This window comes from Leptosomus discolor, chromosome 7, assembly GCF_034619465.1.
Source record: "Leptosomus discolor isolate bLepDis1 chromosome 7, bLepDis1.hap2, whole genome shotgun sequence".
Taxonomy (NCBI): domain Eukaryota; kingdom Metazoa; phylum Chordata; class Aves; order Leptosomiformes; family Leptosomidae; genus Leptosomus; species Leptosomus discolor.
In genome coordinates this window covers 31,304,646-31,320,545 of record NC_141397.1, presented here as the reverse complement: position 1 = coordinate 31,320,545, position 15,900 = coordinate 31,304,646, and the positions used below count along the sequence as shown (strand labels likewise).

At 40.9% G+C, this 15,900-nt stretch overlaps 1 protein-coding gene across 1 annotated transcript in view; it reads right to left on the bottom strand.

The window, feature by feature from the left end:
* Positions 1 to 10,967: 10,967 nt before the first annotated feature.
* HECW1 (HECT, C2 and WW domain containing E3 ubiquitin protein ligase 1) overlaps positions 10,968 to 15,900 on the bottom strand; it is a 174,457-nt gene continuing 169,524 nt past the window's right edge. Inside the window, exon 27 of the mRNA XM_086467608.1 lies at positions 10,968 to 11,079. Within this exon, the coding sequence (XP_086323734.1) occupies positions 10,968 to 11,079 (112 nt within the window). The remainder of the gene's footprint in view (positions 11,080 to 15,900) is intronic.

Sequence of the window (15,900 nt, the reverse complement as noted above, 5' to 3'; positions counted from 1 at the left end):
GCCGGGTGGAACCGCCGGTAACGCCGCTCGGGTGCGCCCTGAGGGAGCGGTGCGTCCGTCCGCAGGGCGACGCCTGAGGGGAAGCCGCAAGAGCTGCCCCCGAAGGGCCTGTCCGCGCGGGGAAACACGGCTCGGGCCCACGGCGGGGACGCAAGGCTGAGGGGAGGCGAGGGCAAGGGGGCGGCGGCAGCTCCGAGGGGGACAAACACACCCGAGGCCCCTAACGAGACCTTGGCCTCTGTGGCGGCCAAGGTGCAAGCTCCGGTTAAGCCTTTCCCAGAGCTGGGGCACACGTGGCTCCTCTCCTCCATGCGTGCCTGAGCTCCCCACGTTTTTACGAGGTGTGCGGGAGCTGCCCCCCAGTCTTCCCTCTGTCCAGGCGGGTGGGAGCTGCCCCATGAACTTTGCATGAGCATAACTGGAAGAGCTTGAGAAATGGCTGTACTCCACTCTTCCCAAGCCCTTCACCGTCCAGGCTACGTAATGGACATGTTTAAGAGACCTACTCCGTGCGGCAGCCGTTTACCGAGGCGGTGCTGTAGCATTTGTCTCTGTTAAGGGCACAGGATCTCTCTGCCATTGCCTGCCAATATCCAGAGCACTGACGGGAAGAGACTAATGTGGAAAAAGGCCAACGTACAGGAAGGGATTCAGCCCAAACCCCAGTCATCGATCAGGGATGGGAGTACAACTGCTGACAAGGCATGTTTCTGCAATTCCCTTGTTCACTTAGCGCCAAATCCGATAAGCAGAAATAAATAGTTTAAGAATAAATTCCAGAACCAGTATATAGAATAATGGAGAGTTCAAGACTTACAGTATCAGTGTGCTTTCCACTCAATGGTGTTTAAGGTGTAGCAGGGCCAGACTGCTACTGCTGAACAATAATATTTGGATTAAACAAGAGTTAAGAAATCGTCACATCTGAAAGCACATATCAGAGGCCTTTACTACAGAGACAAGATTGTTGCCTGAAAAATAGATCACACCTTAAAGTTGTGCTAATCCTAAATGACGGTTTCAAATATTTAATTCTGGTGATGTTTTCCACTTCTCTACTTACTTTCACAATCCCATTTTCCTGGGGGGGCGGGGGGGGGGGGGGGAACTGCAAAAAAAATGTGGAAAGGAGCGCAAGTACTGATTTTGGAATAATGAACAGATCCTTAAAATACTTTGGATATTTAAGGTTCTCTGGCCATATTTTAAAATAAATAGTAAGTTTTAGATTTTTAAATGCCTTTAAAAATCTAGCAGTTGGTTCTGTATCAAACAAAACACAGGCTTACATTTTTTTCCACAAAGAGTTATTTGATTCAGATAAATTTAAGATATATTTGTATCTAACTTCTGGAGACTTTTGAGTATATCTCTTCTTACTATCTGGAATTACTTTTACTCTATATGGTATATAATTTTATCTATTTTTCTTCCATAGGGTAGAAAATACCACCAAAGACATCCAAAGTTCAGTGTCTTAATACAACAGGAAGATTGATTTGTTGCATTCTTTAGAAGAATTATCCACAAAACAAGACAAAAAGAAAAATTGTGCTTTACTGTCTTGAAAACTAAAATAAAAAAATAAAATCTTTTCCCGCTTTACTATGCATAGTAATTCTGTGCATTCTGTGCTAGCCATAGCAGAGAATATGATTGGCTTTGTTGTACCAGAATATTCTTGAGCCGATATATGCTGTATTAATTTACATCTTCCCTGTAGAAAGAATTAAGCTTTATGACTCACCTGTGTATCAAACCAGCACTGATCTTAGTCTTAAATACTGCAGCATAAGCTTACATGTGCTGTCCACACAGGGAGAAACATATGTGGAGCTGAACAACGCTTGATTGATTTAGAGATAAGCTAACAGACATTATCTAGCTGGTGACTCTCATACGTTACCTACTGATAAAATAGACATGCTTCTTTTCCTGTTGTTTGTATATTTGGCTTCAATCACTGAAATATTATTAGCTGTTGTATGCTCACGTGCACTCAGATGGCATAACAAACATTGATTTCTGCCTGTACAGATACCATTAACAGTTTTATATTTCAGTGTATTTTTTCTTTTCTGCCAGTAGCATCCAAGGAATTCATTCTCATGAGCAGTGTTTGGCCTGCAAGCTGAGAAGAAGGAGGTGAGGTGGAAGACACCACCACAGGTATTCTGTTTAAAAGAATGTCCTTTTCAATTTCTGCCTGCATGCACGGGAGTGAAAGGGTGATTTCTGCTCTGCTCTGAAGAGGTGGATCGAATGGGTTGCATAGGAACATAACCTTTACTCGGTTGTATCAGTCTGACTCTAGCTCGATCTTTGCAGGACATTCCTCAACTTGTACATGATAGAAGAGTTACCCCAAATAATCATCATTGTGGTCCATTTATAACAGAAATATGACATTATTTCTTATTTCTACTTATTTTTTTATGTGATTATTTTATACATGAGACAGCAGGACAAGAAGAGCACACATTCCTCACTGAGGTGCTTCACTCCTGTATTGCTCAAAAGCTTCTTGTCATCTTATAAAGCCACTTACAGAAGAGCTCCAAGTATCCAGCACCACTGAAAACCAGTCCCATGCTACAGTTTTTTACAAACTGAGGCTACAACAAGAGAAAATCTTAACTTTTCCAATTTAGGGAAGGAAGGAAAGCACAGCTCCACTAAGTGGCAGCACTAGGCATCATTAGTGCCAGCTTCATTGAATCATTTTTATATTTGCGAGAGATTTGATATAAACTGCAGCTCATGTGGCAATAACACGTATGCCTCTTTTTTGCTCATTGTATTTGATTTCACTGTTTCCAGGATAGACGACTAAACTTGTGCTCTGAGAACCAAAGAGTAACCTTTCCATATACTTTCCCAGGTTCGTATTTTGCAGAACTTTCCATTTGAATGTGAGTTTTATTACAATAACATTAATTTACAAGTTGGAAAACACATCACACATCACATGGGTCCCCATGCATTATTTTGGGTCCTCCTCAGATCACTTTCACAGCTTCTCTGCAGCACCAAGGTGGTCCCAAAGACTGAGTCATCCTTCACAAATTAGTTAGCCTTCATTTTACAAAGCCCAGAGCGTATCACAACTTAAATTCTGCCTGTGGCCAGAGCATAAAGATGACTCGTTTACCTCTTTTGGTTTGTACCTTAGAAGGACTGAAACATGTAGTTGAAGAACAATCATGATGTTCAAAAGCTGTGTTGTGTCTTTGCACACCACAGTAGTAGGGGTTAAACTCTTAAGGTCCCAGTTCTATTAACCAACGCAGGAATCACGAAAGCTGATAACTTACACACCAGAAGTTGGAAGTCTACATTCAATTGCCAAAGCTGTCAGTAAACATATCCTCACATCCTGTAAGTATAATCTTACGTAGTAATCTGTATCACTGATTTCAGTCATTCTTAAAAAGCCACTGATGGGATTTAATACCAAGACATACCAAAGAGGTACTGGAGTCAAATCATAGCCTGTAACAAAGTTCCTAAGTAGATTCCAGTGCTGCCCCAGCCACATTCCTGAAAAGCTGTTATCTAAATACGATGACTCCCTGTGGCATGCTGGTTAAGTACCTATACTGCTTTGTCTACAGACTGAGGCACATTAAGTGCTGAAAACAGAAAAAGGGGAGCATGTGCAATTTATTTTTGCATGCTGTTTTGATTCTGGAAAACCAGCATTAGGAAATCCCACTCGACCATAGTTCTTCAGCTGCTGTCTGTGGTCCATTTTGAAACTGACTGGATATATTTCCAGTGTCACACCACAGAGTATTTACAGAAACTTTTTTTTTTCTTATAACTGATTGCTTTCATAACTGGGAAAGAAAATAACCCAAACCAGCCTTCTGTTTTCATATTGGAAAATTTAAAAGGCGAAGGTCTGTCTCTAAAGTGTATTACTCTTCACAGAAGGAAAGGCAAATGACCTTAGTATTACTGTTGTTTATCATTGACGCAGAAAACTTGCTCATGCAGCTCCACTCCCTTCTTATACCATAGGAGTTAATTATATGAAATCCTACAGGCCAGCAATTCAGGAAAAAACATCATTAGTTGCAGTCTTTGTGTTCTCCAGTGACTTCTGTTCTATTCAGCCTCAAGGAGCTGTAACACAGCACTGTGGGGATAAGCTTCATCTGCAGTAGAGTTAAAACAATGTAAATGTGCTTTATACCAAAGCCAAATACATCCAAGAATCAGGGCATGTGCTTCAGATGGAATAATGTATAATTTTTTTCTTCAAAACTTGATTCCAAGATGGTAGGAACTAAACAAAGAAAGCCACACACTCTTCATTTTGATCTATCTGTGAAAGGTATTTTCAGGCAAAATTGATGTTGAATGTTACCAGAATTAAATTAAAATATAATAAAAGAGTGTGGCTTTGCAGCTCAAGGAGGATTTATGATTAGAGGAGACATAGCAGATCCTTTGTGGCTTTGTTCTCCATTGTTCTCCAGAAATGACAGCTATTGTCTAGCTTGGCCTCTTATACAAGAATGAACGTCAGGGGATTTATTGTCCATTGTAGCAAAAAGCTATGACTTTGCTACCATCGGGTGGGAAGGGATTATTATTGATTTGTAATATCCTACAGGATTATGGAGTTTTGTTAGCATGCCAAGACAGATATCTGATGTACATACGGAGGCTTCAGGTGGCCTGTGCTGTTTTAACAGAGATTCAGTAACATACATCATAGAGTGGGTTCTGGTCAAAGGCGTAGGTCCATCCTCATAAACGGATCACCACTGCAGAAACTGACACCTCTGACATACTCTAATGATCAGAGCTCATCTCACTGCTTGTTAGTAAAGATTGATTTTTCTTTCCTTTATATGTGAAAAGTTCAGAGAAATGTAGGTCAGTGTCACAAACGCCCTCTGCCCCCACTTCCTCCTCACACACACACAGAGTCAGAAAAGTTTTGAATAAAGGCTGCGCTGTGAGACCCAAATTTCTTGGGCACATGCATGGGTGGGTGCTGCTCGTGCCACCACCGCCGTCCCTGCCGCAGGAGAGCTGGCACTGGCCTTGGCCCTGTGGGCTTGTGCTCCTCCACACGTGACGACAGGCAGTGCTGACTGCAGAAGGTCTCTTAAGAGTTCACAGTCACATAGTTTCACATTTGCTACTGATTTGTCTTGTGCAAGATGTGCTTACCATTTCTGTTGGAGTGTCTTCCATGGATTTATACTTTTCCTTATAAAACCCGCTCCTGGTATTTAAGCTTTCCCGTCCTTCATATTGTACCATGATCCCTTATGAGGTGCCATTTGTGTAAGAAAACAGTATGGTCAGCAAGATGTCTGCTGACTTTGTATCCGAGGCATGTTAATCTATCCTGGAATGTGCTAACGAAACATGCCTGAGATATTACAGTGAGGAGCAGTAGGGAAATGGGTGTGACACACTGAGAATGCCAGAGCATCTTGCTATTCATTTGCTGTCAACACTTAATGCAGACCCAGCATATGCTATTAAGAAATCACCTTTGCACTTGCATTGCATACCTACAATGCAGTAATTATACCCAGAAGCGAGGTATGTGCAAGTAGTACGTACATCTCTCTTATCCCTCTGTCCAGGCATTTTCTACAGCGAGGAAGAAACCCCCACGCTTTCAAGGCAGGGCTGGTCTTAGGGTAGTCTAGGAGAGCATGGGGGCTTTGGTTATGCACATTGACATGGAGAACCTCAAGTTTTAGACACGTACCCTGAGAAATTGAACAACAGCAGTGGAAGGGCCTGAATGCAATGGTCAGAAAGGATAAGATCCTGGAGGAGCAATTCCTTAAATCAGTGGACTTGCACCAGTGCCAGTTTCCACCCACTCTAGTAAAATACATCCTCTACGAAATAAGTTATTTGTAATAGACAGTCCACACAATGCCATAACAAAGTGATTTTATTGACATTCCTCTATAGTGATATGGTTGAATAGAAAGCACAGCCTGAGTATCATGTGACATTTTTCTGTCAATATAAGCAAAATCAGTCCAATAATGAGGACCTTTCCTGCCATTGACTTTATGTAGTCTTTAACAAAAACTGTAACAGACATTTCTGTTAGATAAATTGGAAGCTGCAGGGAATTTGGCTAATGGTACAATATTTACTATACCTAGTATCTACTATCTACAGGCATCTGTTTTTCAACTAGAACAAAGGAACTACGTGACTCACTAGAGAGAAAGTAACAATCCAGTCTTTTGGACCTTGTGATCACTGGAAAACCTATCCCAGATTTAGAATATTGCAGTCATTTTTTTTTTTCTTTTAATAATGAACACTGAGGTACGGCAAGAATAATAATAAAAAAGCACCGCATTTGTTGTAGAAAGATCTGTTGGTCTGCATTTGACTGAAAGTGTTTAATCTTGACTGGGAAGCCCTATTAATATTACTATGGAGACAGGGAAAATAATTATTATTTCAACAGAAATTCAACAAATCTCCAGTGAAATTTGTCCTTCTGGAATTCCATAGACTGTCACAGGATTAACAGTGAAGGATGAGTTTAACTCATCCTCTGTGCGTGTATACTTTAGCTTATTTCTTATTTGATTTTCATGTCCAAATTTAGTATCGTACTGTTTTCAACTAGAGGTATGTCAACTATTTGTTACAGTGAAACTAGAACAACAAAACACAAACCTGACAAACACCCCCCCGCCCACAGGCTGTCTCTCAGACTAGACTACGAACTACAGCCACTTGAGCAAACTGTGTGAAAAAAGTTCTCTGTGTCAGACCTGTACAAGACTCATGATTTCTCCGTTAGATGTAGCTTAGACCACTCACTTCTTGCCTTGTGATAGTCACAGACCTCCCTAGAACTTAAAAGTAAGGTTCTGAGTATGCACAGCCACATGATTGAAGCGGAACGCTCATGTAACGTACTGCAGCCTGAAGTGACAGCATCTGCAAGGTTTAGACCTGATGTGATGAACAGTAAGGTACGGTTGTTTGTACTGGATCAAATCCTGCACAGCTTGTGTGGTTGAACAGCCAGCGAGACTACTTCAAGGGGGAAGACCTACCGATGATTTAAAATACCTATTTTCACTCTCATATCTTCTGCTTAATGCTAGTACGGCAACAGGATTTCATGAACAGAGATAACACTTTCCATCTCTCTGCCATTAATACCATCACAATCACTTTGAGAAACATATGGGTCCTCTGAAACTGAACATAGAAATTACCAACATTCATTGCTCCTATTGAAAACTGCAGTTCACAAAAGCTGTTAGATTGCCTATTCCATTTTTCACTTAAAATCTATTGGTGCTGATGTCATGTCTTAATCTAGCCACCACTGTGTTTATAGGTAACTGAGGTGAAAGAGCTGAACAGATTATTTCACTGTAAATCTGCCCTATGGAATATCTTATCTTCTTTCCTGTGGGAAAACAACAAAACCAGAAATTCTGTAATTAACAGTCAGTGTTTTACAAATGAAAATGCAGACCTGGGGAAAGCACAGGTGATTATACGAGTCAGCAACAACACTTGAATCGAAAGGTGGACAAGGAAGGGTATATGCCTTACATATGCATAATAACAACAACAGAGTCAATCAGTTCCTTAATGGGCAGGTTAAATAACAGGGCAAGGGAGATGGGTTCCTCCCTCTCTCCTGTTAGCACCATTCACTGCCTCACTTATTCTAACATTATGGTGCTACTCAGATGCATGGCTTCCCCTTCACTCCAGACTGGGACCGGTTTCAGCCCACGGTATGATGCAATGAATGGAGAAATGCACTGTGAAGTGTTGATCCGGATATCCTACAGGTAATGTCAGTGTTTGAAAACCTATCGGGGTAGGGCACTTGGAAAGAGAGAGGGATAGGACTGGAATGGTAGAATGCAAGAAAGGCAGAGCACGGCATTTTCTTTCTCTTTGTTTTAAGAAAATAGCCAACTGTCTTCCTCTATTCCTGGCTTTAGAGCCGAAAAAACTTGCAAGGAAATCTGCACAACCTTGTTACTTTGGTGTCATCGCAGTCACCTAAGAAAGCAACCTTTTCAAAATACTAGGCTGTGCACTTGAAAGACAGCCTGGACCAAGGGTTTTGATGGGAAGTAGCTGGCTATGCTGTACGTTTCCCAGAGCAGTAACAGACCAGGTGTTTGAGATGGCACCTACCAAACACGGAGAAGCACAACACCTAACCTAGCGTAGTATGTGGTGAGTAACACGTCATGAAGAAGAATTTCAGGAGGAAGCCTTCCTTGTTTCAGTCAGGGGGGTTTGATGCTGTCTCTGAAATACAAACGTTTTATTATGTTACAAAAAATAGTTTCACTTTTTCGTAATAAAATATAGTTTTTAAATACTTAAAAAAATTTCACTATACAGTATTGTAAAGATTGATTTTTTTTTTTTTTTTTTACTTTTTTACTATGTTAATGAGACAGCTCTTGATGCACTATTCTCCTTGGCCAAACACGGACCAACCAGTTGGATACTTCTCTTTCTTTTCTTCTATTGTTGGAAGACATCCACCATTCGACATAGCGCAGGTAACTTTATAACATCACCAGCAATAAAACAAGAACCATACAGGAATCACTGGATTTTGGGGCCCAGTGGTGAAGAGGCAGAAATTACATACACTGGAAGATTTTGTTGTTCAGTCTCTCCTGGTGTGGCTTGCTCTGATGTAATTCATGTGCATATGACAGATGCTCTCAGAAAAAAAGTTAAGATTGCCGTCTCTACTGTGCAGTGGGGCTGATCACATGGAATAGATGCTTGAGAGCTCATTTGTGGAAATAATAAGCATCATTTTCGGTGTCTGGTACAATAAAGCTGGCCTGTAGCTGCAGCCTCCATCTGCAACTGTAATATGAGTACTCAGCAATAATAATAACGTACTATAAAACAAGATTCTCAGTAAAAGCCATACAGTAAATTTGTATAAAAGTGGCTGAAATATCACAGAAATAGAATGAACGGGGCAATTTAAATATCCCAGATTTTTTATGTATCATTAACAAAAGCTAATATTTCTGCTTAGAAACATGTTTTTGGGTCCATCACCTTTCAAATACCTATTGACCTAAGAATCGAAGCAAGAGAATTATCTAAAACTCTCAGAATGCAGTTTTTCATGTGCGGTGAGTTTCTGTATAGCCACCATAAAAATATGTGGGAAAGCAGGGCCCAATTCTTTTCGCTGGAGAGCAAACTTACAGGAATTAGATGTGTCAGACGTTGAACTGATCTCCTGATTTTACAGCTTTCTGAAGCATAGCTAACGCAAAACTACAGTAACAAGCCCCCATGGGGGTGTGGTGTTTCATGTGAGCTGCTAGACACCAATGTGACCTTCTCACTTACCTTCACTCACCCTTCATATGTCTCTCACTTTGCATTTCATGCATCCTTTAATATATTTAGTGTCACAAGATACTTTGTACTTCCTTTTCCCAGTTAAGACAAACACTTTCAATCTGAGATTAGTCTTGGAAAATGAGGGCAGCAAAGATTAATAAATAGAACACAATCAGTGCATGAGGTTGACTGTAACAGCCTCAGCAAAATCCATCCAAAGACAAGCCTACTGCTGTTTTCATTTCGCTCCCTGGCTTCAGAGTTGGACTGCAAAGTACACCAAACTGAAGAGGGATATGCCTGCAGTAACAAGAGCTAGGCCTTTAGTTTAGCGGTATCTAACATGACTGCAGGGCCTCTGGGCTTACTCCAAGAAGAAGTGCAACAAAGTCTTAACTCAAGAGAGTTACAGTCCCCTTCATCCCTGACAAGCACCCTCATTCACTGCAGCTTCTCGTTTAATAGACCCTAGACTAAAATCTTCTCTCTACAACTGCTTTTGAGGTTATGGAGATTTCCACTGAACAAGAAAACAAGAATGACAGAACCAAAACCCGCCCCCAGCAACCATAGATCAGCCCAGCCTGACAGAAAGTAAATGGCTTCTGACACAGGGGATGGGATTGTCTGACTTCTCATTTGGAAAGGAGCATTTTAAACATCAGGAAACAAACATCTGGTAAAATAGAACCCAAGGGTATTCATAAGAGTAGAACATTCTTCTTATTTCCCCTTTTCCTTGTCATGTACAATACTAAGGTAAGGGAGCCTTGTCCTTTATGCTACATAATAAAACATCCTTCTTGAGCGTGCACGACCTTGTGCTTTTTGTGTGGTAAACATTACAATGGAGATGCCCCTCCCAAAATCTCTGAAGTGCAAGTTCTCTCCAGTACTGGCAAGTAACAATCATAACAATCGCTGTTATACTTTGCATTGCATTACAGGTTGGTTTTTTTTTTTTTTTTTAAAGTTTTTGAAGGTCTTATCTGCACCATGTATCTGGGCCAGTTCCAGCTGATGCAACTGATGTGGATCATGAGTTCGTATATAAAAATTTCAGTTTTGCTCATAGGTGTCTCTCAGATGGACAATACATACAGGGAAAACAAAGATGGATGAAGATATATTTGACCAGCTCCTAGTACTGGATTCAACAGTTAAGAAGTAAGATGGGCTGTGAATTGATTTAGAAGATGTGGGCATAGAAAAGCTTGGAATGCTTGATGAGGTTTTTTTTTTATTTTTTAATCAACGTAGGTGGAAGTAAACATTTATTAACATTTGGTCAAGTGTAGTGTAACTTGCATTTGTATTTTCATTGTTATTAATGGAGGTATGTAGAGATATACAGAAACCTTGAGACAGTTGTTTTTCTATTGCATACAGACTAGCAGTCCATTTGAAACAGGATGAAAGCATGAAGGTTAGATCTTAGAAGAGGGCGGCAGTTCTTCATGCACAGCTTTTGTTAATCTTGATTTTTTTTGTTTTGTTTTGTTTTCAAAAATAAAAACATGGGAAACCAAGATCAAATTATGGTAGACAGGAAAGGTGACATCATCAGCCAGAAAACCACCAGAAGTGCCTGAACCCCCTCATTCAAGTCCAAAGGTGCTAGTTTCTTCAACAGCTGTCAGCAGCTTTTCATACAGCATAGAATATGAGGGGTAAGGTGGAAGATCCAGACGGTTGAAACATGTGTGTGCCCTGCAAAAGGAAAACATACTACATGTTAGGTTTAATCTAGATAACTTCAGAAAATAAGAACTGAGAAAAAAAGTTTCTACTGAGACTCAAGACATTCAAGTTCACTCAAGAGAGAGAAAAAGAAATTCTGACTCTTAAAGTAAAACTCTTCAATTCTGCCAAAATCTGAGGTACTGAAATATATGTGCACATACACATGAATATTTCAAATAGAAGACACAAGCTAAGTATCAACATCAGTCTCTGCTATCCCTGCATTAGATGTTACAGGGTTCTTGCAGGGATCTTCATGGAGAAGAATGCTGGAGGTCACTGAGAAGCTGTGACAGACAGAAAACTCTGCTACTATAATTCTTGTTGCTTTGAGTTTTTTTTAAAAAAAAAAATGCAAATCAGCTGTACATCCAACAGGAGCAGCTAGTAAGTTTTGCACCAGTGGACAAGCATAATGTGATGAACTGTACTGACAGAATGGGCTCAGCATGTGCTTACAGTGAGGCAGGGCTGGCTGGTAAGAGACCATTCAGGGATCTGCTAATGGAAGAAGCAAGGTTGCTGAAAATGTTCCTGTAAGTCAGCTGTTGGCCATCTGCTGCAAGTCTGGCCTTTAAATGTTATTTATTTGTAATAGCCAAGGCAAAAGCAAAATATTTTGTGCAAAGCATGCTGCCAACTTGATGACCCTCTTCCCCCAGTTCTATCGTTATATTTACCCCCAGTTGGCAGCACCTTCAAAAGAATCCCTGGAATGGGTTCCACACACGCCTCCACCTTGTTGCAGCTTTTCTGGTAGCAGCAATTAGACCCAGAGGCAGAGCGCACTTCACTGTGTGAGGTGCTATACAAATGTGGAGCAAAGAAACAGTCCCAGCCACACCAGTTCATGTATTTCAACTGACTGAAAAATTGTTGGGCTCATTCAACAAACAGGCAGGGCAAATTTTCATTAAAATGGTTTCTTTTTTTTTTTTTTTCCAGTTACCTTGGAGTTTTTACATGATGCTAGAAACATTTCTCTTTCCTCTTGCTCCCTCTGATAAATGTGAACTGACAAAACCCTACAGAAGGAAATGTAGCTCCAACGGCTAACAATGCCATCTAAGCTTCTGGCCCCTAGTATTTTTAGAAGCCATGAAGTTGTTTTACTTTTAGCTTTTCTGTCTCATACTTTAATTCAGTGTTATTTGTTCAAAACTGACGCAGAAGAGATACCTTGGAGAAACTGTCTGAAATTGTGCTAGTCATCTCTTAGGCCACCCACAAAGTGAGAAAAATATGATACTGGTAGATGGGCTGGCCTGAGACTTGCAGATTCAGAGGGAGAGTTTTATCAAGCACCAATGGTGAATCATTAAAAGCAATCAGGCAACTGAAATAGCCAGAGGCACGTAATCTTCACTGCATCACAGAATTTCAATTAGGAGAGATTTTACAATCCTTTTTCCTCTTCTGAATGAAGATTTGTTAGCTGGTCGCTCTCAGAAAGAACATACAATAAACACAGAATTTGTGGAAATGAGCTGGGAACATGTGAGTTGTGAAAAAGGAACATTAATAAAGCCATTACTTAATACATCTCTTGAAATTAAACGTGGCAGCTCGTGTATTATCCATGAGTGGCTCTGCACTGTTTATTGTTTATCTCAGCAATCTTTGGCAGCCTAGTTGTTTCTACAATCCATTGCCAATATGTATCAACCACTAGGAGTTAATTAACTGAAGGATTCTTGTAGACCGCTCAGAATGTGTTTATCATAGGCAGGACAGCACCATTCAGAGACAGCCAGGCTTGAGGGGCTCAGCTGCCCGGCTCCAGAATTGGAAGCAGCATAGTCACGGGGGTCAGGTGTGGATTCTGCTAATACAGCTTTGTTGAACCTAAAGCAGTATCTCTGTACTGTACTTAACCATGGCACATTTATCTGGACAAGACCACAGCATCTCAGGCATTGCTGTCATGCATCCTGTTGTGTGGTGCGCACATATCCTCAGCCACTGACTCTGGTGTTGAATTCCTTGCAGACATTCATCTTGACTGATAATTATCCATCTCATTTCATAATGGCTATGAAACAACTTTGCAACGCTGTTGACTTTTAGTCATCCTTGCCCTAGTCAAACTTGGCAAAAAGATCAATTCCTTTTCCTATTATGCTGTTTACAGAAGCGGGCTCTTCTATAGGAGGTCTCAAGGAATTTATTGTGGGGAGAAACTATTGCAAAGAAAGGAAGAAAAAGTTAACATGCCTAGAAACACTGAGGCATTTTGCAAGCAACACTCTTCTGTTCTGCAGTTCAACATCTTCATAGAAAAAATCCTTTCACTCCAAAAAGCATCATCAAATCAAAATTGAAACCTAATTTTCAGGAGTACTATGCAGGTTAGGTTTATGCTTCTACCTACATAAGGTGCAAACCAATATACTGCTAAGGGCAAAACCTGAGTTCAAATTCTGGTCTGTGAAACTAATGGTGATGCCAGTGAAGCCCACTCAATCTCACAACAAGGTAACTGGGTGCAGAATTGCCTGGTATACATTCAGCAATGGGCCTAAGTGGTTCTTTGCTGCACAGGTCAGATATGGTGTCTACTTGTGTAACTGAACAACATATTCTGCCTCACCTGAAATAAGAGCGAGGGTTGATTGGGACTCCTCCTCATTCAGTGTTCCCTCTCCCCTCAGTATTGCTGTGCATAGCGCCTTTGCCTCTCAAAAGTGAAAGCTGAAACCTTTATTTTCCAAGCTGGACTAAAGACAAATTGCTCAGCCTCTTGTCTGTTATATCATATGCTGTGTGGTACTGCACTACACAGGGCAATTAAGAGGCAATAATACAGGCCAATATAAGAGGCAACCCAAAAATAAAGGATGTTTTCTGTAACATCCACTGTTGCCTAACTCTGTGCCTTGTCCTCCAAAGGCGTAAATTCCTCCTGAATGATGCTGACCTCCTACTATTGATCCCAGTGAGAGTGACTGCAGCAAGCATAATCCAGGGGATTGCTGCACATACTGGGGTAAAAACATTATACCAGCCATGCAAGAAACAGTCATAGCTATGAGAAAAGTCTTTCTTCCCTTGATTAAGCCTCCTACCACATAAGCCTGCTGACATCTGAGAGGGTGTTCAGGGAGTGAGAGGTCTGGAATAAGAATTAGATTGGAAAGAGCGTTTATGGAAAGGATTCTGGCTTCTCTAGAAGAAAACGCAAGAAACAGTCATGTAAACCAGCTCTGACCCTCATGTGCCCTCATCCTCCAGTAAGTAAAGCAGTAAATGGACCACTTAAAATTTCATTCTGCCTGGCAGTCTGTCTTTATTGCTCCAAGTAGTTTTGGTGAGTCTGAACCTTTAGTCTTGCTCACTGTTCACAGTGCTGTGCTATTTCTTTTCTTTTAAGAATTCTCTAAAAATTATAAGCTTTTAAGATTCTTGCACTCTTCTTTTCTTTGTCACTTCCTTTAATCCCCATAATGATGACAGTCCAAAGGCAGTAAGTGTGCACAGAACCTCCTCCTATCTCATTTATAGCCTGAACCTATCAACTAAAACAAGACCTGCATTCTAACATAAACATGCCTGTCAGGCAGAAACTGGGCATTTCTCCTTTCCACCTTGCTTTCTTTAGACGAACCCACAAACCCCTCTCTGATCAACCTCAGGACCCATAGGTATCAACTTTTGTTCCTTTTGTCTGTAAGAAGGAACGCTTACATGCTGTCTGGGAACCACTGCTTTATAGATGAATGCAAAGTTGTAGATGGTATTTCTGTCAAATGTGAGAAAAGAGGAAAGAGAAGAGGGATGGGAGATAAGGAATGATAAAAGACAGCAAAGCACACACACACCACTGGGAAAGAAAGAAATGAGAACAAAGGTTTTGTAGTCACACACAATCTTTTTTTAATTGCTATACGGGATTCTGGAGTGATTAAACACTTGATCATCTAATAGAGAGGGACAGAATTATCTTACAAAAGATTGACTGATAACCTTTATTATACATAACCCACAGACAGTATGCTGGTAATCACTAATATTACTCCGCTGAATGAAAATGTCTTCTGATGAAAGGGTAGTTGCAGCTCAGCACTGCTGGGGAAAGTGACCTCATTGTGTCAAGTATGATTATTTGAATCACTGGGATACATGCTGAGGTCCTTAATTGATACTCAAACAGAAATAACCTCGGAGCTGGCAGGAGTTTTGGCCAGGTGAGAAGTGCAACTATAAGATGGAGCAGTGGCATTTGTAGGCACTGAACACTTTCACCGGCTGGGGATTTAAGAAGAGGGAACTGTTGCCTCCTAGAGCTATATGCTATACTTTCTACTATAGTAGAAAACACCACTAGTTCTTTGCACAGGTTTGTTTTGGGCCAGCAGTTCTGCTCCCACAATATCAGATGAAGCTATGCTATTCCAGCTGGAAAGCCAGTATCTGTTCATTAATGTTTGGTGGGGAACAAAGAGTAAGTCCTTGTAGAACTACTGCTAAAAGCTGGTTCCGTGTTAAATACCTACATGAGCCAGGAAAGATGAAGAGCGGCTTCCTACTTCAGAAGAATTCTCCATCCATGCCTACTCAGGCAACCAGTTACAAGAAGTAAAATACACAACTCCTTTATTTTGGGAGAAAGTTTTGCATATTAGATAGGGAAAGTAAAAGTCAGCCTTGACGAACACGCGGTTGAACCTGTTATTTTGTACGACAAGCTACATCAGTTTGGAAGAAACCATGCTGCAGATTTACACTGACAGTTCTGTAAATCAGGCAGTCTCTTTGGAACCTGCTCTAGGGTCATCATCTAGAGATCTG